The 23302-nt window shown below is 40.4% G+C and overlaps 1 protein-coding gene across 2 annotated transcripts in view; it reads left to right on the plus strand.

Moving 5' to 3' along the window:
- The first annotated feature begins 534 nt into the window (after window positions 1–534).
- WRNIP1 (Werner helicase interacting protein 1) overlaps window positions 535–23302 on the plus strand; it is a 37921-nt gene continuing 15153 nt past the window's right edge. The window contains exons 1-3 of one of the 2 annotated variants that reach the window (XM_006888705.1): window positions 535–1350; window positions 5111–5302; window positions 6849–7090. In XM_006888705.1, the coding sequence (XP_006888767.1) occupies window positions 535–1350; window positions 5111–5302; window positions 6849–7090 (1250 nt within the window). The remainder of the gene's footprint in view (window positions 1351–5110; window positions 5303–6848; window positions 7091–23302) is intronic. The other variant, XM_006888706.1, reaches the window with a different exon arrangement.

The following is a 23302-nucleotide window of genomic DNA, read 5'->3' on the forward strand; positions in this document are numbered from 1 at the left end:
CTCTTATCCTGCAACCCAGCCACTGGCGGGGCACCCCCACTTCGAAGCATTTTCTAGGAAGGCTTCAGGCCTTGGCGGACTTCGCATGTCCTGAATGATTTCGTTCTTTTCCACAGAAGATGGGTGCTCTGGGAGAGAATTCCCCAGGACGACCAGAGCCACAGACCTCATCCCAGCACAAAAGTTGCAGCAAATAATCCCGCCGAAGAGAAAGTTGTAGCGTTTAAGTCGGAAGTGTTACTGCCGCTGCCGGAAGTAGGCGTGCCAGAGCCGGAAGAGACCCAGAGCGGTCAGGAAGTGGCCTACCCCGAGGCCTAAAGAAGGCCTCGTTGGACTACACTTCCCGGAGTGCTGGTCGGGGTGCCTCCGGCAGGGGCCGAGGGCGGGCCGACGCGGCACCTTCAGACGTGTGGCATGAGACGCGCCCTTCCCCGGGCCGCGCGTGTCCTCTCTCTGCTCCGAGAATTGCGCCGCAAGGGGCCTAAGCGGCCGGGATCGTGAGAATCGCGCGAGATAGCGGCTACTGCGGCGGTCATGGAGGTGAGCGGGCCTGAGGACGATCCCTTCCTGTCTCAGTTTCATCAGGTGCAGTGCCCTGTGTGCCAGCAAATGATGCCTGCCACCCACATCAACTCGCATCTGGACCGCTGCCTCCTCTTGCACCCCGCAGGTCAGGCGGAGTCCGCAGCCGGGTCGCACAGCGCCGGAGAACCAGCCAAAGGGCCATCACCGCCGCTTGCCAAAAGGCGGCGGCACTCAGAGAGCTCTGCCCCAAAGCAGCCCGCCACCCCGACGGCGGCCGAGAGCAGCGAGGGCGAAGGCGAGGAGGGTGACGACGGCGAGACGGAGAGCCGGGAGAGCTACGACGCACCGCCCACGCCCAGCGGCGCCCGCCTCATTCCGGACTTCCCTGTGGCGCGGGTCAGCAGCCCGGGCAGAAAAGGGTCGGGCAAAAGGCCGGCCGCCTCGGCCGCTGCAGCGAGGAGCGCATCTCCACGGAGCTGGGACGAGGCAGAGGCGCAGGAGGAGGAAGAAGTGGTGGGAGACGGCGACGTGGACGGTGATGGCGAGGAAGACCAGGGGTCCTGGGATGCCGAGGCGGTGGACGCGGCCGCCACAGCAGCTTTTGGGGGCAGCGGCGGGGGGCGATCGCATTCGCTGGCGATGACCACTGAAGAGATCAGGCAGATGCTGGCGGGCAAGCCGCTGGCCGATAAGATGCGCCCTGGCACGCTGCAGGACTACATCGGGCAAAGCCGAGCTGTGGGGCAGGAGACGTTGCTCAGGTCCCTCCTGGAGACGAACGAAATCCCCTCATTAATTTTGTGGGGGCCGCCAGGCTGTGGCAAGGTGAGTGCAGCCTCAGCAGCAGTGTTCTAGGGCCACGCTCTGTGATGAGAATTGGCTTGGAAAGATCAGAGTGGGCCCAGCAGTGGAAGGTATCTCAATTCTTCGAGGAGCTGCTGTTTGCCAGCTCCTTGACTCACCTGGATGGATAGTAAGGTTCCTATGTTACCCAAGAGTGGAGTCTAAAGTTCTAGGAAAAGGCTTCTCCTGCTGCCTCTCTCTGAGATCCTAAGGACTTGTGCTGGTGTCTCAGAATTAAGATGAATATAAATTCATAGTGCGTGATTATCTGTACTCTTGTATATGATCTTTCCACCCTACCTCCTCACCTTTCCTGAAAGAAACAGTTGTTGGTAGGTGCCATCAAGTCATCTATCACTCACAGCAATCCTGTGAACAACAAATCTGAACTTTGCTATACACCATCCTCATGATCGCTAATATTCTTTAGCTCATTGTTAACAGTCAATTTTTCTTGCTGAGGGTCTCACTGTCACACAGTATGTATAACCTTTCCCAGTATGATGCCCCTTTCCAAGGACTGTCCCTTTCTGACTACATGCCCCAAAATACTTTTTCTTCAAGGAGCATTCAGGTTTGCACTACTCCAAATCATACTTGTTTGTTCTTTTGGAAGTCTGTGGGATGGATATTTAGTATTATTCTGCAGCACTCAACTCTGAAGCATCGATTTTTTTCCTTTCATCCTTATTTACTGTCTGACTTTCAGACTCTGAAGGTATTTGAAAAGATCATGGCTTGGATCAGGTACATCTAGTCTTTCAATTGACATCCCTGTTCTTTAGCACTTTGGGAAGGACCATGACAGATTTTTCCAATGTAACACATTTTTTTATTTCATGACTGATGTACTCTGGATGTTTAAATGTAGATCCAGATAAAATAAGATCAATCACAACTTCAGTCTTTTCAATTTTGATTATTAGTTATCCTTACAGATTTATTCGTTTAGCAGGACTACAGTGAAACATCCATCCCTCTGAAGTAATTTTCAGCTATCATTTCAAAACCTTTCCTCACAATACTTACAAAGACATACCAATACATTCTTTTGTCATGTTGTTTTAGAAATGTACTCAAGTTCTAAGAACCACAACATTTCCTGTTGGTTAAATGGTGAGGATTTTTGTTTTCTTGAGGTTGAGATGTATGAAATCTATATTGAAGGCTATAAACTTTGATCTCCTTCAACAAGTGTTGAAGTCCTCTTTTTGCAAGCAAGGTTGTGTTACCTGTCTACATATCTAAGGCTGTTGATAAGTCTTCTTGTCACATTCTTCATATAGTCCAACTTCTCAAATAATTTGCCCAGCATACTGAATGTTGTTGTTGATTGCCTTCAATTCGAGCATGACTCATAGTGACCCTGTGAACAAAAGGCCTGAAGCCCGTCTACAACTATTGACATTTATCAAAGTTCCCGAGGCATGTTTAGGAAGAAGATGCCACTCCTGCTTCGAAACCTGTCATAGTATGTTATTGTTTTTATGTGCCGTTCCTGTTCTGAGCCAGTCTGACTAAAGTCACTGTATCAATCCATCTCACCCAGGGTCTTCCTCTCCTGAACTATCCGCCTTTCTACAAGGACCGATCTCTCCTGGTCACATGCGCAAAGTGAGGCGGAGCTTCAAAATCTTAGCCTCCAAGGAAAGACTTGGTTTCACCCTCATTTTGTTTTCTTGGCAGTCCATGGTATGTTAATGACTCTTCTCTAGCACCACAACTCAAAGGCATCTATTCTTCTGTCATCCTTAGATATTGTCCAACTCTCAGAAGCATATGAAGAAAAAAAATACAACCCAGATGTACATCTATCCTTATTTTAAAGCATGAAGTGTTGGATTGTTCTTTTCGGACAACAGCTTCTTGGTCTAGTTGTTGGTTTCACAACAGCTTCTTGGTCTAGTTAATAGGTTTCACATGAGCATGATTAAGTATTCTGCAATTCTTGTTCTTAATGTTTTCTGTAATGTTTTTATGATCCACACAGTGTGATGTCTTTGCATAGTCAATAAAACATAAGCATTTTCTCTTTTTCTTTACTTTTAGCCAAGATTCATCTGTCATCACTAGTGATTTCCCTGATGTTAGAAACAACATGTTATTTTTATATTGTGTTTCTTACACTTCCCTCTCACCATTTTTTACTTTATAATTCTAATTTTTTAGTTATCCTTAAAGATTGGTTAACAGGGTTACAGTAAAACATTCATCCCTGTGAAGACATGTTCAGCTAGCATTTCAATAAGTTTTCTCACAGTGCCTTACACTTTAGACAAAGAAACATTAATGCATTAAAGTGTCACGCAGTGTTAGAAATTCTCACAAGTTCTGAGATGGTTAATCAGAAGTTTACACAAGTTCTAAGAAGCTTAATGTGAGTCTGGAAAGCATGCCATTGGAAGGATACTTGGAAGAAACTAGGGAGATAGAGCTTAAAGGTAAAGAAAACTAAGAGCTGTTCAAATGTATGATATTTGAAATCTGTATGAAGGAAAAACCTAGTAAGTGTAAGGAAAATACAGGCTCAAATTTCATAGGTTTCCCTTAGTTTTGAGGTTCAGATCACTTAGAATCCAGGACATTTAGAATTTTTCTTCCTACTTCTTACAACTTAACTATACCACTGTCTATTTCATCTGCCTGAATTGCTTCTTGATTTCGCATAGCTTTTCCCTTTGGTTAGAATAAGATCTATCCCAAATAGCATTTACACAATTAGTGGAGTTGTTGATATCTAGCCCTCTGAATTTAGGGTGTTACCTTACTTAAGAAATTGGACAATGGCATTCATCATACTTGTCCATGAATTCTTTTCATTATGAATATGGATAATCAGTTGTTGGGTGTCCCTGATGTCAAGGAAAAAATCTTCCTAGGAAATGAGGAAGGGTGAGTGGATAGAAAATTCAGTTAGAGTCAGTGGGCCTACCTGCTCCGTGTTAGCTGATGAGCAGGCTCAAACCTAGTCACTCACTATCTGACTCCTAGAAGAGTGGGCTGGGCTTTGATAAGTGGATGCACAGCTTTTAGAAAATTCTTTCTTCTCCTCTCCCCTCTCCTCATCCCTATGGACTTGTCTGTCTTTGAATGTCCTTCTGTGTTACTTTGTTAAACTGCTGCCAATAATACTAGTATTTATAACAGCATGAACTTGTGGAGCACCTGAGCAATGCTTTCCTTCAATCTCATGTTGTCTGTTAAATGTTAGCACGAACAGTGTGCTGTCACTTCATCCATTTCTAAAGAAAAAGTTCAAGATTGCCATGCAGTCTTCTTGAATATTAGCCATCTTTCAACTCAGAGTCTTATTCACTTTTCTTAGGGTGGAATAAGAGTGAAACTGCAGTGGAGAACTTCTAGTGACAATGTTAATTCTGTGCTGTCCAGTTCTTCACCTAGGTTCATTAAGTAGTAATATTTTCTTGGGTGCCGGAAAAATAATTTTCTCTTTAATGAGAGATGACAGCTGTGTGTCACACTGTTAAGTCAAGATAGCCGCTCTGCTCTTTTTTACTAGGAATTCAAAGATCTTAGAGTCTCAAGAAAGGGTTACAAAGGAAAAAAGACCAAGATTAACTTCTTTAATTTTTCTTTTTAAAAGTGCCTAATAGTTTATCGCTGGTCTTAAGTATTCACATAGTTTCAAGTGATTAGTTAAATGGTGATGCATCTCTCTGTTAGTACTTATGGGCAGTTAACACTGATCTGCTTCCTAAGCTCTGTTTGTCATCTCTTCTAGACCACTCTGGCTCACATAATTGCAAACAACAGCAAGAAGCACAGCATAAGGTTTGTGACACTGTCTGCAACAAATGCCAAGACAAATGATGTGCGAGATGTTATAAAGCAAGCTCAAAATGAAAAAAACTTTTTCAAAAGGAAAACTATCCTTTTTATTGATGAGATTCATCGGTTCAATAAGTCTCAGCAGGTATATTAACTTTTTTGTCCTTTTGACTCTGTGAACATCAAGTAGTTGTGAAATCACTTTACAAAGTATAAAGTTCTGTAAACATGCTTTGTGTTTATATTGTCACTATTAACTTGGTCTGCGAAGAAACAGACTCGCCACCTGTCTGCTTCAATCCTATTTTGTCCACATTTTTCTTTAAATATTTGTGTTGTGAATTTTTGTTTAATAAAAGTGATCTTGATGTGATAACAGTTGGCTTATAGATTAAATTTTTAATTTATTGTTCTATCAAGTTAATTTTTTACTCTTAATTATTCAGTGTTACAGTAAGTGTCCCCACAGGATTTTCTTGCCTGTAATTTACAGGAGCAAATCTCCAGTTTTTTACTAAGTGGATTTGTATCCATGACCTTTTGATTGTCGGCTAGGTACCACCACTAAGGCTTCTTGTTCTGGTTTTTAGAGTTTTAAAATATTTATAGTGAGCAGTTTACGTTAATTTTAAGATTATTAAAATATGTTTTACTTCTCTCCTATAGAGTTTACAATTGTATTTTCAAAAATCTGTATTTCATGTGACTCCAGGCGCTGATCAAGGTGATTGTTAAAGGATCTACTAGTTTCTACTTACTTACCTGACTTTCTGAGATAAAAATAAAAGAACATAGTTGGCTTTTATAAACAAAGCCACTACTAAAGACATTAAATTTTCTTTTTAGCTATACTTTTTCCTTAGATATTTATATTTGAAGTTTTATAATCCTTGTTGTTGTTGTTGTTATGTGCCGTCGAGTCGCCTGCGACTCATAGCGACCCTATGTACAACAGCCCTAAACTCCGCTCTGTCCTGTGCCAATCGCACTGTCTCTGACACTCCCATCCCAATTATCCCAGTCACTGAATCAATCCACCTCATAGAGGGCCTTCCTCTCCTGCGCCGTCCCTCCACCCTCCCAAGCATGATGTCCCTCTCCTAGATAAAAATATTTCCCAGAACCATAGCAAGGTTCCTTTTCCTGAGTTAAGTCTCTTCTGAATAAAAAGACTTTTTAACATTCTGACTTTAGGTTTAATATTGGGTCACTGACTCATGTAAACATTTCTTCTCTCCAAGACAGCATGTTTGTGAGTCTGTTAGGAAAAGTAACAGTGTTTAAATATTTGTGGTGGAAAATGATTTTGCAAATGGTGATTAAATATTTTTTTTTCATTTTCTTAGTCATATGCCCTTTTCAGATGCTTATCTGTGTTAAAAACAAAAACCCAAAAAACAACCCCAAACTATTTTTATTAAAACCAAAGTAGAATTCCCTCAACATTATTAGTTTGCTAATGAAAAACCACGCTGAAAGACTGGCATCCAAAGACATATTTGGACTTAAAGTTAAGACTGACATTCTCCAACTGTTAAGCTCCTATTCAGTCATCTAAGGTAGCTTGCCATCTATAAACTAAAAAGATAAAAGTTAGGAAAGGAAGGAAGGAAGTGATAAACAACTTACATAGTAGTCTGTGGGTGGTTATTTATGGGAATCCATTTCTTCTGTTTTCCTCCCATGATCAGGATACTTTTCTTCCTCACGTGGAACGTGGGACAATTACCCTGATTGGAGCCACCACAGAAAACCCTTCCTTCCAGGTCAATGCGGCTCTTCTGAGCCGCTGCCGTGTGATTGTTCTTGAGAAGCTTCCAGTAGAGGCAATGGTGACGATTTTAATGCGAGCAATCAACTCCCTGGGAATCCATATCCTGGACTCAAGCCGGCCCACTGACCCACTGAGCCACAGCAGCAACACCACTTCTGAGTAAGTCAGTTATGGAGAGTCTGGAGAGCACACACTGCCCAAAGAATCTCCTGGCAGGAGGCCAAGAATGGCTGGCGTCTGTAAAGGGGTGGAGAGAGGGAGCAGAATATGTTCCTCTTGTAGTAAAGAGAATAAAGGAGGAACCCAGTACTAAATTATTTCAACAAGTATGTATATGCAAACATTTCTTTCACTTTAAAATTATTTTTAGCTTGGAACTGTAACAATAGTATCTATAATTCTTCAATCTTTGCATTGTCTTGCCTGATATCTTAGTTCCTGAATATGAGCTTTTCTTCTTAGGGATTGGTTCTTAGAAACCTTTTCAGATTGCGTCCAGATTCCAAAATCTTTTTTTCTAACTATTTATTACTCTTTAAAAAAGTTAATGTAAACTTTAATGGAAAAAATTAAAACACATTTAGAATAATGTATTCTCTAAATACTGGGTTGCATGCAAGTAAAGAAATGCTAATAGTAATGGCCTTATTACAGACTGTTCTATCCCTTTTGATGATCTGTTTCTTCAGCCTGAGTGGCATGAGTGTATTAATATGAGCATTTGTGTCATGAATAACCACTTAGATTATTTGGATCAGAAGGTTCTTTATTTAATTAAGGTATAGTCTTCAAATGTTACTTACCCATGTTTTCTGAAATAACTCAGTGAAACTTAATCTCTTTGGAGAGAAACTAATGCCCCTCCTTGTATTGCATGCTCCACAGCTGCTGCTGCTGCTGCTGCTGCTGCTGCTGCCCTGAGGCTAAGTCCTGGAGACACTTTTCTTCAGGAATTAAAAGTACAAGGCATAGCTTTAGGCTCAAGTTTTAGATTTCAGCATTCTCTTTATACATCTGACCTCTCTCATTTACAGTAAGAACTTGCTGTCCCTAGTGACAGCCTTGAAACATTTGGCCAGGCAGAACGAACTAGCGTCATTCTAGAATAGATTAGGATGAGATAGCCTTCAGAATTGTGGTGAAGAATGTGTAATAGACTTTCTCTAAACACTAATTTTGTACAGATTTTTAACAGGCCCTTTGTGCTGGTTTCTCATCAGTTTGATGGTACCCAATGCTGACACCTAGTATCTAGAAGACCTTTTTTTTTAAACAAAATATTTGCCACAAAACCAAGTAATATATTCGAAGTACTGAACCAAGTATATAACCAAGTAATAAAAATAGAGAAGGTGGAGAAAATCTTTTTTAACATAGTCGCTACTGACATTTTGTTGCATTTCCTTTTTTTTTACCCTCTCTCTGCTTTTCTGTAAGCTGGCTATCATCATTTATCTCCAATCCTATTTCTGTGTATTTACCTTATTTAGGATAATTTCTTTTTCTCGTTCCATTGTTTCCTGAGATTTAGTTTTTCAGATACCTCTAGGCTTTCCTGTCCCTAGTCAGTACCAGGATATTAAATAATGTGTCTGGCTTTGGAGTGGACTAAGAAAGCAGTAGTAGCTTGGTGTTTTGTCTTTGTAAAGAGGAGTTCTACAGTCTAAGAGTCTCTAAGTGATATATACACACATTGAAGTTCCAAAAGGTCAAATGAAAGCATTCTTTTACTTAGTGAAACGAAATCAACCTAGTGATTTGTAGACCACTAAAATTACATTTCAGGTAGACATGACTTTCCATGTGTAGAAATTCCTTAATTTCACTAGCATTAATAGTGGTTTCTAATGGATCCTGACACTTCTTACTCTTTTCTCGCTATCATCCCTAAATTTAAGTCTTGTTTACTTATTTATATTTTTGGCTGTATACTTGGGAGCTTTCTAAAGACAGGAACTTGTCCTTGTTCATATACTTAACACTCAGCACAGTGCATGACATACATTCTGATAAATGGTTACTAAATTAGCTTTCAGTAGGGGAGACATAGTTTAATTTTAGGGGAGATGAGAAAAAGGGATTTTATACTAGCATAAAGGATAATTGTCTCATTGTCTAGATAGGGAAAACTTTTGCTTTAATGTCATTGTTCTTCTCATCAGGGAACACATGAAGTTTAAACACACTAAACTTTTATCCAGTGACTGGGTAATGGTTATTAAATACCATTAGATTGTCTCTGATTCACAGCAGCCTTATTTATATACAAAAGAGAGAAAGCCTCATCCAGTCCTGTGTCATCCTCACAATCTACTGCACTTGTAAGCTCTTTGATTTAGTCACTGTGCCAGTCCACCTCACTGTGGTTCCTCCTTTTTTTTTTTAATCCTATACTTTGCCAAGTAGTCCAGGAACTACTGTCCTGATAGCTTCTTCAAAGTTTGTGAGATGAAGGCCCACATACATTCTGGCTGCATTTCTTCCAAGAAAGTTTCTTCTTTAGTAGTTCATAATGTTGTTTCTCTTGTCAAGTCAGTACTGACTCATCACTGACCTTGCATCAGGTTTTAACACTTTGTAAATCGCATGGGAGAAGATTTCCTATCTGTATGTGTTAAATTTTATTATGTGCACTGAGGATGATTAAGTTCTCAACACTATTTTCTCATTGGAGAGCCAAGTAAGTAACTTAAACATTTTTTTTTTCTCAAAAACAAGACCTACCTCATCATTTACTTAAGTTCTTCTCTCTGGCTATAAACAAAGCAGAACTAAATTAGTGTGTTTTCTTGCCATTGAAAAAGTAGTTGACGTGGTATTGTGACATCAGGGCAAAAATAACACAAAGACTACTAATTTTTTATATGTTAGTATTTCATAAAGGCAGAAAATATTAGGCTGTTTATATTTCAAGTATATTTTTTTAAAAAAATGCTTATTAACCCAAAGAGAAATGTATTTTGTACTCCGTATAGAAAAAATCAGTAGTTGTATGTTTGCTGTTTTGTTGAAAGTTTGACAAAATAGTATTTAATGTGCTCTTTAGAGGTACTTGTGTGTACACATAATTCAGATTTTCTTAAAAGTCTTAGAAAATTGCAAGATCTTGGGAAAAGAAAAAATATTAGAACTTTGCTCAGTCAACAAAATAGTGGATGGTTGCCAATTTTATTAGTGGGTTACAGCATTTTAATTATTTAAAACCTACCTTTGTGTAGCTGAAAGTCAAAATGTACATTAAACTAAAACTGTTGTCACAGCTTGATGTCATACTAAATGTAATTGACCTCTTCAGAATTCTACTCAAACTGCATTTTGACTCACTTCTTATAGCCCATGTAGTAAATTAAGAAGGGAGTGCATCAGTGTTGTATTCTCTATCCATACCTATTCTGTATGCTAAACAAAATATTTGAGAAGCTGGACTCTGCAAAGAAGAATGTGGCATCAAGATCGGAGGAGGACTCATCAGTAACCTGCATTATGGAGATAATACAGCCTTGCTTGCTTAAAGTGACAAGGACTTAAAGCATTTTTTTTCAGAAGATCAAGGGGATACATCGATATGGATTGCATCTCAGTATCAAGAAAACAATGGTTCTTACCACTAGGCCAGTAGGCATCGTCATGATAGATGGAGAAAAGATTGAAGCTGTCAGCAACTGCATCTTAACTTGGATCCATAATCAACACCCTTGGTACAGCAGTCAGGAAATTAGGAGATGCATTGTACTGTGAATGTCTGCTATTAGAGACCTCTCCAAATTACTGAGGAATAATGATGTCTGTTTGAGGACTAAGGTGTGTCTGAGGCCATGGTCTTTCCAATCACTTGCATCAGAGAGCCGGACAGTGAATAAAGATGACAGAAGATTTGATGTCTTTGAGCTGTGGTGTTGGAGAAGAGGACTGAACATCTGACAGACTGCTGAAAAAACAAACAGGTATGTCTCAGAAAGTGCAGCCAGAGTTTTCTTTGTGGAGGCAAAGATGACAAAGTTCATTTTACATACTTCGGGCATGTTGCTAGGAGGGTCTGTTCCTTGGAGAGGGATATGATACACAAAAATGCAGAAGGTCACAGCGAAGGAGAGGAAGACCCTTAACCAGATGAATTGACACAGTGACTACCACGGTGAGCTGTAGAATGTCAGGACGTATGAGGATGGTACAGGATAGGATAGGGTTTAGATCTGTTGTTTATAGGGTCTTTATGGGCCATTCTCGACAGTACCTAACAATAATTAATAGCTCGAGTGACCTCAGTGGGAATTCAAGACTTAGTGCTGATCATCACTCAACATGTCAGTTTCTTATAACCTCTGTAAAATTTTAAGGGGTAGTGATAGCATTTGTGGAATAAATCTTACTTGATCACTAATAACCAGCCTAGTATCTATCTGTCCAGCAGAACCCGTAGTGAAATAGTTCAAGGTTCACAGCCCTTCAGTGATTACAGGCAAGTGTTCCAGAAGCCCAGTCATAAGGAAGAGGGAGTTACAGCATAGTACAAAGCACAGTATAAAATTGTTATTTAGTGTTCCACATAGAAATTACTGACGCCTTTGAATAAACAGTTGTTTAGGTATTAGCCACTTAAATATATCACTAAGATAAACTGTATAAACATGCTAAAACCCTGTATGTTTAAATAAAATTTCCATGGTACAAAAATCAAATCCTGGAGATATTTGTACAGATTGCTTTTTTTACATTATGTCTTACACTTGCCAAATATTTATAATATTAAGGAGGTAAATACATTTTTATGCAGAGAAAAAAAATAATCTGAAATGATAAAATGTGAGCCTTCAGTCTGTGTGAGGCACTCCTGAAGCAACCATGATTGGCCATCTCTCTTTTTTTTTAAAAAAAAAATAACTAGTTTATTTACAAAACTAGAATACATTGTTTCTCACACAAGTTCCTCCCCATTTCCCTAGTCCTTCCATCAAATGTGTGAAGTCATGATTAATTTTCTCCCAGCTCATTCTCACCCCTCTGCTTCTACCTTCCCTTGGAAGGAGCAACTGGTGGATTCAAACCACCTGCCTTTGAATAGACAGTGCCGCTTCCTACCCACTAGACCACCAGAGCTTCCTTAATATTTACTCCTTTGATATTCCTTATTCATTGTCCAGCTTTCACCTACATATGAGGCAGTTGACAATACCGTGTCTTAGACCAGGTTACTTTGGTCCTCAGGGTAACATCCTTGCTCTTTAATACTTTGTACATTTGACTAATGCATTATGTAATGTGATCTCTTGACTATTGCTTCCACGGATATTGATTGTGGATCCAAAGAAATTAAATCCTTGTCAACTTTGAACTAGCCAAGAACCATTGCCACAAGTAACCCTTGCCTGAAAACTTATAAATAACCTTGACAGTTTCTCTTATCAGAGTATTGCAGGGCAAGAGCTTTTGTAAATGTGTAAGGGTAGAGGAAGATAATGGGACATGAGTAACATTATGACCTTCTGTACAGTTTTTCATTAGTCTAGTGCCAAGGGAGAGGGAAAGACTTGTTTAGTTCCCTTTATACTCACCAACATTGTTGTATGAACTTTAATCCCCTTCTTTTGTGGTTGAACCAAAGAGTTTGGATTAGCCATGAAAACATTCTAAGGTACCCATGGGAACTGAGAAGGTAGAGGAAGTTGCCTGTTTGATAACAGTGTAAAAACAGCAAGGGACACAGGGGCAGTCATATCTGACCTTTATCAATTCTGTAAAGGACAGTTATCTCCATCAATGATGTCAACAGCACAAAACTAATTCCCATGTCTTCCATATTCCCCTACCTCTTCCTACTACTCATCTCAACACAAATCCTACTGCTTTACTGGGTTCAAAATCTAGCTCACAGATTGATCATACAGAATCATATTAGGGAAGTGAAAAGGCTGTGTAATTCAGGTTATTAGCAGAATATAATCCTTTAGGACAAAAGCTCTCAGTTCTGCCAGTTATGGCTCTCTCCTTTAATCCTCCAGCAAACTTATGCAAAGACTAGATCTGGTTCCCTGTGGTGTAGCACTTGCATAAGCCCTGGTTTGGTTGGCTGGCCCTGAAGTGTATACTGCATTCACTCTGATGGTGAGGTTCTCCAATTCTGCTGCTGTATCCACTCAGTTTAATGGCAAGACTAGCCATTCCCTTGCCAATAGGCTAACATGCCCTATTTGCATATACTTGGGGCGGCCAGTTTGAGCAATAAATGGTTAACACTACAGGCCACCTCCTGATTTTTCTAGTCAATTAGCTTTTCATATTATAAGAATTAACTTTTCCCTTAAAATATACAAAAACTATATTCATCAAAGTATGTAAGCTAGCAACCTCCTACCTTAATCTTCTCATTTTAGATAGCCAATTTCTAATTTGCCCATCCCTATGGACTGTCAAAAGAACAAACAGATCAGTCTTGGAGAATGTATAGCCAGAGTGCTCCTTTGAGGCAAAGGTAAAGTTTCATCTCATATACTTTGGACATGTAAGGAAAGGTTATTCCTTGGAGAATGGTGTCATGCTTGGAAAAGTGGAGGGATGGCAAAGGAGAGGAAAACCTTCAACCAGTTGGATTGACACAGGGGTGGCAGCAATGGACTTAAATGTGTCAAAGATTATGAGAATGGCCCAGGATAAGGCAGGGTTCAAATCTTTTGTTCATAGGCTCATTTTGAGTCACACTCAACTCAGTAACATCTGACAAGAACTTCAAATGGGTATCAGCTTTAAACTCAGGAGTCTACACTTCTTCCTGTGTTCACAATCTTTATGGACTTCCCTGATTCCATACACCTCAAGCTGCTGCCAGTTACTTGTGCTGTGGCCAGTGTCTCTTGAGTTTAAAAGTCTGTAAGTCCAAATACCAGGTCCTAATATTAGGGAAGGCTTTCTGTCTCAGACAGTTCTGAGGAAAAGTTCTATCCCTTGAATTTCTGCTCTGGGTTTGACTTCTTGTGGCCTAGGGCCTCTTCTTTTCCATTTGTTCCACACTGTAGTCACAATGAAATAGTTTCATCAAGGGGCCCGAACTCAGCTCAGCATTTCTTAAGCTCAAGAAACTGAAAACCAAATTCAAGTCTCAAGTTGTATGCCTTGGACAGAATAATAAATGATCCAGGAAGTATTAAAAGAAGATGATAAGAGTATACAGAGTCCCTATACCAAAAGGAATTGGTGGACACAGAAGAATCTCATGAGACAACGCATGAGCAAGATATGGTGGTGAAGGAAGAAGTTCAAGCTGTTTTGAAAGAATTAGCAAAAAACAAGGTCCCAGGAATTGACTGTATACCAATTGATATAGTTCAGCAAACAGATGTTACCCTAGATGAACTCACCAAGTTGTGCCAAAAATACTGGAGGACAGCCACCTGGCCAACTGACTGGAAAAGATCTGTATTTATTCTCATTCCAAAGAAAGGTGACCTGACAAAGTGCAGAAATTATCAAACAACATCAATATCACATGCAAGCAAGATTCTGCTGATGATTATCCAAAAACAACTGGAACAGCACATCAACAGAGAACTGCCAGAAGTACAGAGTAGGTTTAGAAGAGGCCGTGGTGTAAGGGATTTTATAGCTGATGTTAGATGGATCTTGGCTGAAAGCAGAGGACCAGAGGAGTGTCTTTCTATGTTTTATTGACTAGGCAAAGGAATTTGACTCTGTGGACCACAAACTTTGGCTAACTGAGAGGAATATGAATCCCAGAACACTTGCTTATGTTTATGCGAAACCTATACTTGGACCAGGAGGCAGTTGTCAGAACAGAGCAGGGAAACATGCATGGTTTAAAATTGAGAAGGAGGTATTCCACGGATGAGTCCTATCTTCATACTCTCCATACCTTTTCCATCTATATGCAGAAGAGATTATCTAGGAAGCTGGGCTCTATGAGGAGAAATGTGGAATCAGGATTGACTGGGGAAATCGGGATGGTTGTGTCAGAGGCAGTGCGATTGGCACAGGATAGAGCAGGGTTTAGGGCTGTTGTACACAGGGTCGCTATGAGTCGCAAGCAACTCGAAGGCACAGAACAACAATTCTTTTTAGTTCCAGATGAGGCAAGAAAACCTTGATGGTTTTGTAATACCTCAAAAGAATACCTTGAGCCTATAAAATGTTTACTGGTCTATCTGTACTGCCACTTATTTCCATTAAGTAGGAAACACCTCAGCCGACCCTCCAGCCAACAGGTTTTTGAGACTGAACTCTTTGGAGCACATTGCTCATCTTTCTCCCTCTGCTCAGAGATGCATGGCTTTTGTGTTAGAAGTGGGACTCCCTATGAAGTAGGACTTCAGAGTTCCTCTCCTGGCCTAGCACATGCAGTCAGTGCACCTTGTTAAGTTGAAGTTGGATTAAGGAGAGCACTGCTCTAGAGACTGAAAAAGCATGTTACAAAAGAAGAAAAAAGTAAAACTGTGGAAGCAGAAGTGGCATCCACTTCCATAAATAGTTTGCCTCTTGAAACCCTATGAACCTGGAGAAAGGATGAAAGTCACGCATGCAAGTGTCAAGGACTTTCGTTCATAGGGTCGCTATGAGTTGCCTACGACTCGACGACACTTAACAGTACAGAGACAGACCAGTTGGCCTCGTGGACCAAAAGCGATGCTACTAAGCCAAAGGTGGGTGACTCTAATCTGCAGCCCTATGTCCTGTTTTAAATTGTTGTTGGTCAAACATTCTTCTAGGTTGTATAGCCCTAGTGTGTCCACTTGCCATACAGAGGTAACTTGTGGTCACTGTGAAGCTGAACACTGTGACACTGATGTGTCAAATGCGATAATTGTTACACATGGTGGATAGTGTTTGGTGGCATCCACTTCCATAAATGGCTTGTCCCCGGAAACCCAATGAACCTGGAGAAAGGATGAAAGTCACACATGCAAGTGTGAACGACTTTCGTTCATAGGGTCGTCTTGACGGCACTTAACAACAACAACCTATAAAATAAAAAGTTAAATTTTCCTTCTTTCTTAAAGCTTGAAGATGAAGCTCTACTTTTCTGACTGCTTTCAGCTAGAAAAACAAAAGTTAAAAAGAAGCAATAATTTTTGTGCCCTTGAAGAAGATAGATCCTGCGTCTAAAGATTCAGGTGCTGGCTTAGAAACTCAGCTTTTTGCCTCCACTTTCACATCTACAAACCGGAAATTCAAGTTCTGAGACTTCCGTGTCAAAAAAACTGCAGACTTGAAAAACCCAGCTGGATATGCAAGAGTGAATTGAAAGTAAAGCTAAAAATACAAAGAAATTATTAATAAATCCTAAAGCAAAGGAAGTGGAATTCCAACAGAAAGAAAATGGTACCCCAGTTACACAACTCCGTGGAGGTCCCTAAGAGGTCACAAGAGGCACAGTGCCTTGAAATCCCACTCATGCTACCAGAATGTCAAAAAGCAGATTAATTTGGACTTTGACCTTAGCCACAATTCTAACAAGAAGTTGAGATGCCATAGCAGAAGTCTTACATTTTATGTGATTTCATTTTAGAAATGCCTGCCACTCTACCTGCCACAGATAAATTAAGTAAAAAAAAAAACCAACCAAAACAATCTTTGTTCCCCCTCCAAAGGTTTTTGGAAGCTGTAAATTACATAAGTGATTGCTCATCTATCTCCCTCAGAGCAGCTGATGGATTCAAACCACCAGAGAGATGTGGTGTTTAGCTGCACAGTCCTCTACAAACTATACCACCAGAGTTTCCTAAATTAGACTAGATTGTATTATATTTCAGTCAGGTAAAATTTATTGTAGACCACCAAAGTTCCCTAAATTAAATTTTAATCTCTCAGTTGTTTTAGGTAAAATACCACTTTGGAATTTCTCTTTACTAGTATCAAGTATATGTGTTGTCTTGAAAATTATTTTTATACTTATGACACTTAAAGGGCTTTAAACCCCAGATAACTGTTTATTTGCTTTCTGAGAAAGTTCAAATCTGTTTTTTATCCTTATTTCTTAATTGTGGTACCCTTGATAAATGGTAAAAGTTTTATAAAGAAATTCTAGAGTACTCATGTCTGCTTGAGAAGAGATGAGTAAGAGAACTAAACTTGGTAACCAAGACACAACATTCCTGATTATATCTGAGGATTTATAAATTCATACACACTTTATATCTAGTTTAGGGAGGTATGGTGGCCTGGTGGCAAGAAGCTGTGCTGCAGACCTGAAGGCACGTGGTTTTCGAGGCCATCAGCTGTTCTGCGGGAGGGTGGGCAATGTCCTGTGCAATTAATTGCCTCTGGAAACCCCTTGGAGGGTCAGTTGTGAGTGAGTTCTGACTCTCCAGTACACAACAACAACATTTCTAATGTGAAATTAAATTGTTCAGGATTGTTTATTCTCCTATATTTATTATTAATAGAAATTGAATGATAGATCTTTGCTGAGGCTTCAAAAAGGGCTTATCTCTGAGCCTTTACAGACAGAATCTTACAGTATGAGAATGGTAACGAGATAGGTTTTTCTAGAGTTACACGCTGGGACCAGTAGGGTATGTTGTTATGTGTCTTTGAGTTGCTTCTGACTCATAGTGACCCACATACAACAGCTCTAGCTCTGAACCCTGCTCTATCTTGAGCCAACCTGACACACCTACCCCAATATCCCCAATCACTGAGTCAGTCCATCTCATCTGTTGTCTTCCTCTCCTACAGTGTCCCTCCACCTTTCCAAGAATGATGTCATTCTTCTAGGACTAGTCCCTCTTTGCCACATGCCCAAAGTATGTCAGACAAACCTTTAAAATCCTTGCCTCCTAGAAGCAGCCTGGTTTTATCCTCTCTGGAACCAACCTATTTGTTTGCTTAGCTGTTATTGGTAGGTGCCATTGAATCAAGTACAACTCATAGCAACCCCATGAACAAAAGATCTGAACTCTCTTCTATCTTGTACCATCCTAATAATTCCTAACACACTAAAGCCCATTGCAGCAGTCACCACGTCAGTCCACCTGGTTAGTCTTCCTCTCCTTCACTGACTCTCCACCCTTATGAGTATCATGTCCTCCAAGGAATAGCCCCTTCTAGCAACATGACAAAAGTATGTGAGGCAAAGCCTCTTCATTCTTGCCTCAGGACCTGGTGGATAGGCCTTTGTATTTAAGTCAATGGAGTCCTTGGGATAGGCCCTTAGGCCAGTGTTAACTGTTTTGGAGGAGGACATTGTTCTAAGTAGTACAGCACTTGTCTGTTGATTTTTTATTTTTACTAAGTTGGAGTTGCTCTGATACTGAAAGTTATGCCACTGGTGTGTCAAATGCCATAAGGTTTACCTATGGTGGACAGGTTTCTGTGGAGCTCCCTGATTAAGACAAGACTAGGAAGCAGGATTGGCCATCTTAATTCTTTAATAACAGGTCTTTGAAAACCCTATGAACACTAAAGTTCTCTTAGCAGTCTGTGGTATATTCAGTGCTCTTCTCCAGCACCACAATTCAAAGGCATCAATTCTTTATCTATCATCCTTAGTTATTGTCCAGCTCTCCGATGCATAGCAAGTGATTGTGAAGACCATGACCTAGACCAGGCAGACATTTGTCTCTAGACTGACATTATTGTTCTTTAGTATTCTGGAGAGGTCCCTGACAACAGATTTTCCAATGCAGTTTATCTTCTGATTTCCTGGCTCCTGGTCCCAAGAGTGTTGGTTATGGAGCCAAGCAAGCTGAAACTGTTAAAAATCACAATCTCTTCATCGTCTATCATGGTACTGCCATTTGGCCCAGTGGTAAGATTCTATAGAGACAGATAAGAAGTTGGATATTTCACATCCTTACTTAGCATATCAAAAAAGCACTTACCTCAGGGATCCAACTGCACCAAGCTAAAGGCTCACTCTCATACAGAACCATGTTGTTGTTAAGTACTGTCAAGTAACCTGCGACTCATAGCAACCCTGGGTGCCACAGCCCTAAACTCTACTCTTCTGTGCCAATCTACTTGTCTCTGACACACCTACACCAATTACTGAATCAGTCCACATCATAGAGGGTCTTCCTCTCCTGTGCTGTCCCTCCACCCTCCCAAGCATGACATCCTTCTCTAAGGACTGGTCCCAAAGTATGTCACACAAAGCTTCAGAATCCTTGTCTCCAAGGAGCAACCTGGATTAACCCTCTCCAGGATGAACCTGTTTGTTTTCTTAGCAGTCCATGATGTATTCAGTACTCTTCTCCAACACCATAGCTAGAAGGCATCAATTCTCCTTCTGGCCTCCCTCGGCATTGTCCAGCTCTCTGACACGTAGCAAGTGATTGCAAAGACCATGGCCTGTATCAGGCACACCTTAGTCTCCAGAGAGACACCATACTGAATTTTAAATACAAAAGGCCGCCCACCACATCCTGTTTACCTACACAAAAGGCTTCTCACGCACAGCTGATTGTAAATAAAATCAGAGACAGTCAGCTTAGACCTAATTACTAACACAATCAGTAATACCTAACAGCTTACCTGCCAGCTTTCAGGTAAATAAAAAACACCCTCCAGGATCCAACCTGCACCGAGCTAAAGGCTCAACATCAGGCAGAACCTAGCCAACTTTTAAATTCAAAGGTCCACCCACTAGATCCTGTTTGCCTATGCAAGAGGCTTCCCACCCACAGCTGATTGTAAACTAAACCAAAGACAGTCAATCAGCTCCCACCCACAGCTGATTGTAAAGGAGATCAGATGCAGTGTTCTTTATATACTGAAATCTGTACTACTAGTGTGTCAAATGCCAATAGGGTTTCCCATTATGGACAAGTTTTGGTGGAGTTCCCTGATTAAGACAGACTTTGTAATCACTTGCTATGTGTCAGAGAGTTGGACAGTGACTAGAGAGGATAGAAAGACCATGCCTGTGAGCTGTGCTGTTGGAGAAGAGTATTGAAGGTTCATCCTGGTGAGGGTTAAACCAGACTTCTCCTTGAAGGCAAAGATTCTGAAGCTTTGTGTGACATACTTTGCACATGTTGCAAGGAGGGACCAGTCTTTGGAGAAGGACGCCATGCTTGGGAGGGTGGAGGGACAGCACAGGAAAGGAAGATCCTCTATGAGGTGAATTGATTCAGTGACTAGGGTAGTGGGGGTAGGTGTATCGGAGACAGTGAGATTGGAAAAGGATACAGCAGGGTTTAGGGCTGTTGTACTTAGGGTCACTACGAGTCACAGGCAACTCTATGGCACATAACAACAACAGGAAGCAGGATAGGCCATCTCCTTCCTTTCCCTTTTGAAAACTGTATGAACACAAAGAGGACAGTTAATAGTAGTGTACTGGTAAAGCCCAGATTGGAAGTCAGTTGAAATGAGTTAAATCAATAGCAAACATTGTTTAACAATTTTAACATGGAATGTGTGTAGTTTAAATGTTGGAAAACTGGAAATTATTAAAAATGAAAAAGAATGCATTAATATCAACATACTAGGCGTTCGTGAAATGTAGTGGACCAGCTTTGGCCACTTTGAACCAGATAATCATATGGTATACTAAATAGGGAATGAAAAAGAGACAAAGAATGCTGTTGCATTCATAGTCAAAAAGTGAATTTCAAGTTCTGTCCTCAAATACAGTGTTGTGAGTGATAGGATAATATCTTCAGGCATACAAGGAAGACCCATTAACAAAACTATTCAAATAATATGCTTCTGCATCTAGAGTCAAAGAGGAAGAAATTGAGAATTTTTACCAAATTTTGCAGTCTGAAATTGACCATGCAATCAGGATGCCTTGATAATTGGTGACTAGAATGCAAAAGTAGGAAGGAACAGTAGTTGGAAAATATGGGCTTAGTGATAAAAATGAAGCTGGAAATAGAATGATTAAATTTAGTATTTACAATGATTTATTCATTGTAAATATTTTGTTTAAAAGACAACTTCACACATCCATTTCACCTAATGGGCTGCATAACAATCGAATGGACTACATTTGTGAAAGAAATAATTGGAAAAGGCCAATAACTGCAGTCAGAACTAGGCCAGGGACAGATTGTGGGTCAGATCAATTATTCATGTTCAAGTTTAATTGAGACAGAAGAAAATTAAAATAAGTCTATAACCAAGTCTACCTAAATAAGTCTAGTCTATCTAACCAAGATAGTATCTTGAATAAATTCAGTCTGAATTTCACGATCATCTTAAGAAGAGCTTTGAGGCATTGAATATCAGTGATTGAAGACCAGATGAGTTGTGGGATGATATCAAGGATCTCATCCATGAAGAAAGCAAAAGGTCATTGCAAAAACAGAGGAGAACGAAAAAATTGAAATGGTTGTCAGAAGAGACACTAAAGATTGTACTGGAGCATCGAGAAGCCAGATTTAAAGGAAAAATTTCTAAGTGAAAGCTAAACAGACAGTTTCAAAGGGCAGGTCAGAAGAATAAAGCAAAGTGTTAGAAAATGGATTGTTCAGAGAGCTGGAATTGGAAAATAAAAAGGGAAGAACTCACTCTGCATTTTTCAAGCTGAAAGAACTGGAAAACAAATTTAAGCCATTGAATTACCCAGAGAGCATCAAAAGAAGATGGAGGGAATGAATACATAGAGTCACTGTAACAGGAAATTGACTGACAGTGAAAAATTTCAGGAAGTACCATATGAACAGGAGCCAATGGTAGTGAAGGAGGAAGTAGAAGCTACATTGAAAGCATTGACAAAAAATAAAAAAAAAATAATAAGGCCCCAGGAATGTATGGGATAACAATTAAGTTGAGTCAATTAACAGATGCAACTTTGGATGCACTCACCAGTCTATGCCAGGAAATTTGGAGGACAGCTGTCTGGCCAGTAGATTGGAAGAGGTCTATATTTGTTCCCATTCCCAAGAAAGGTGATCCAACTGTGGAAATTATCAAACAGTATCATTGATAGCACATGCAAGCATAATACTACTGAAGATCATTCAAAAACGTCTGGAACAGTACATAGATAAGGAACTACCAGAAGTTCAAGCAGGATTTAGAAGAAGCCGTGGCACCAAGGATATTATTGCTGACGTCAGATGGATCTTGGCTGAAAGTAAGGAATACCAGAAAAAGGTCTATTTGTGCTTTATTGACTGTGCATTTGATTGTGTGGATCATGACAAATTGTGGCTGACATTGAGAAGAATGGGAATCCCAGAGCACTTGATCGTGCTCATGCAGAACCTATACCTGAATCATGAGGCTGCTGTGTAAACAGAGCAAGGGAGAAGAGTATGTTTCGGAATCAGGAAAGAAGTGTGTCAGAGTTACAGTCTCTCTCCATACCTATTTAATCTGTATGCTGAGCAAAATTATCTGAAATTCTGGACTCCATGAGGAGGAGTGTGACATCAAGATTGGAAGGTGAACCCTCAATAACCTGTGTTATGCAGATGGCACAGCCTTGCTTGCTGAAAGTGAGGGGGGCTTGAAGCACTTGTTGCAGAAGATCAGGGAATGCAGCCTTTGGTATGGATTGCATCTCAGTGTCAGGAAAATGAAGATTCTTACCACTAGACTGATACTCAGTGTCATGATGGATGGAGAGGAGATAAAATTGTCAGCAGCTTCACCTTGCTTGGATGCACAATTAACACCCTTGGTACAAGCAGTTAAGAAATAAGGAGATGCAGTGCACTGGGAAAATCTGCAGTTAGGGACCTTTCCAAATTACTGAGGAATAGTGATACCAGTTTGACAACTAACGTGCATCTGATTCAGCGTATAGACTTTCCAATTACTACCTATGCATCTGAGAGCTGGATAGTGAATTACAGAAAAAGAATTGACGCTTTTGAGCTGTGGTTTTGGAGAAGAGCAGTGAACATCCCATGTACAGCCAAGAGAAAAAGTTGTGGCTGATGTGTCTTTGAGATGATGCAGTTGGAGTGCTCTTTGAGACAAGAATGATGAGGTTTTGCCTCACATACTTTGGACATGTTGCTAGGAGGTGCTATTATTTGGGGAAGGAGATGATGTTGGGAATGGTGGAGGGTCGACAAAGGAGAGGAAGACCCTCAACCAGGTGGATTGACATTGTGACTGTTGTGTGTCCGGCAGTATGAAGATGGCACAGGAAAGAGCAGGGTTCAGATCTTTTTGTTCATAGGGTCACTATGAGTCATGCTCAGCTTGATGGCACGTAACTAAACAGCATACCTCTCTTCCCATTTGTCATTAAGTCCTTTCAAACTCATGACTCTCAAATTTGAGAATGGAACTGTGCTCTCTGCTGTCTTTAATGCCTGATTTTTCAGATGTAAATCTCTAGGTCTTTTTTCTGGGCAGCCTCTTTGTAAAAGAAATTCACCATCTTGACAAGATGGGGCTAATAGACACATAAGCCAGGTTATCTGGATGAAATAGAAAACTAATAAAATAATGGATATATAT

This window comes from Elephantulus edwardii, unplaced genomic scaffold, assembly GCF_000299155.1.
Source record: "Elephantulus edwardii isolate Elephantulus edwardi_28Jun2011 unplaced genomic scaffold, EleEdw1.0 scaffold00071, whole genome shotgun sequence".
NCBI classification, from domain to species: Eukaryota; Metazoa; Chordata; class Mammalia; order Macroscelidea; family Macroscelididae; genus Elephantulus; species Elephantulus edwardii.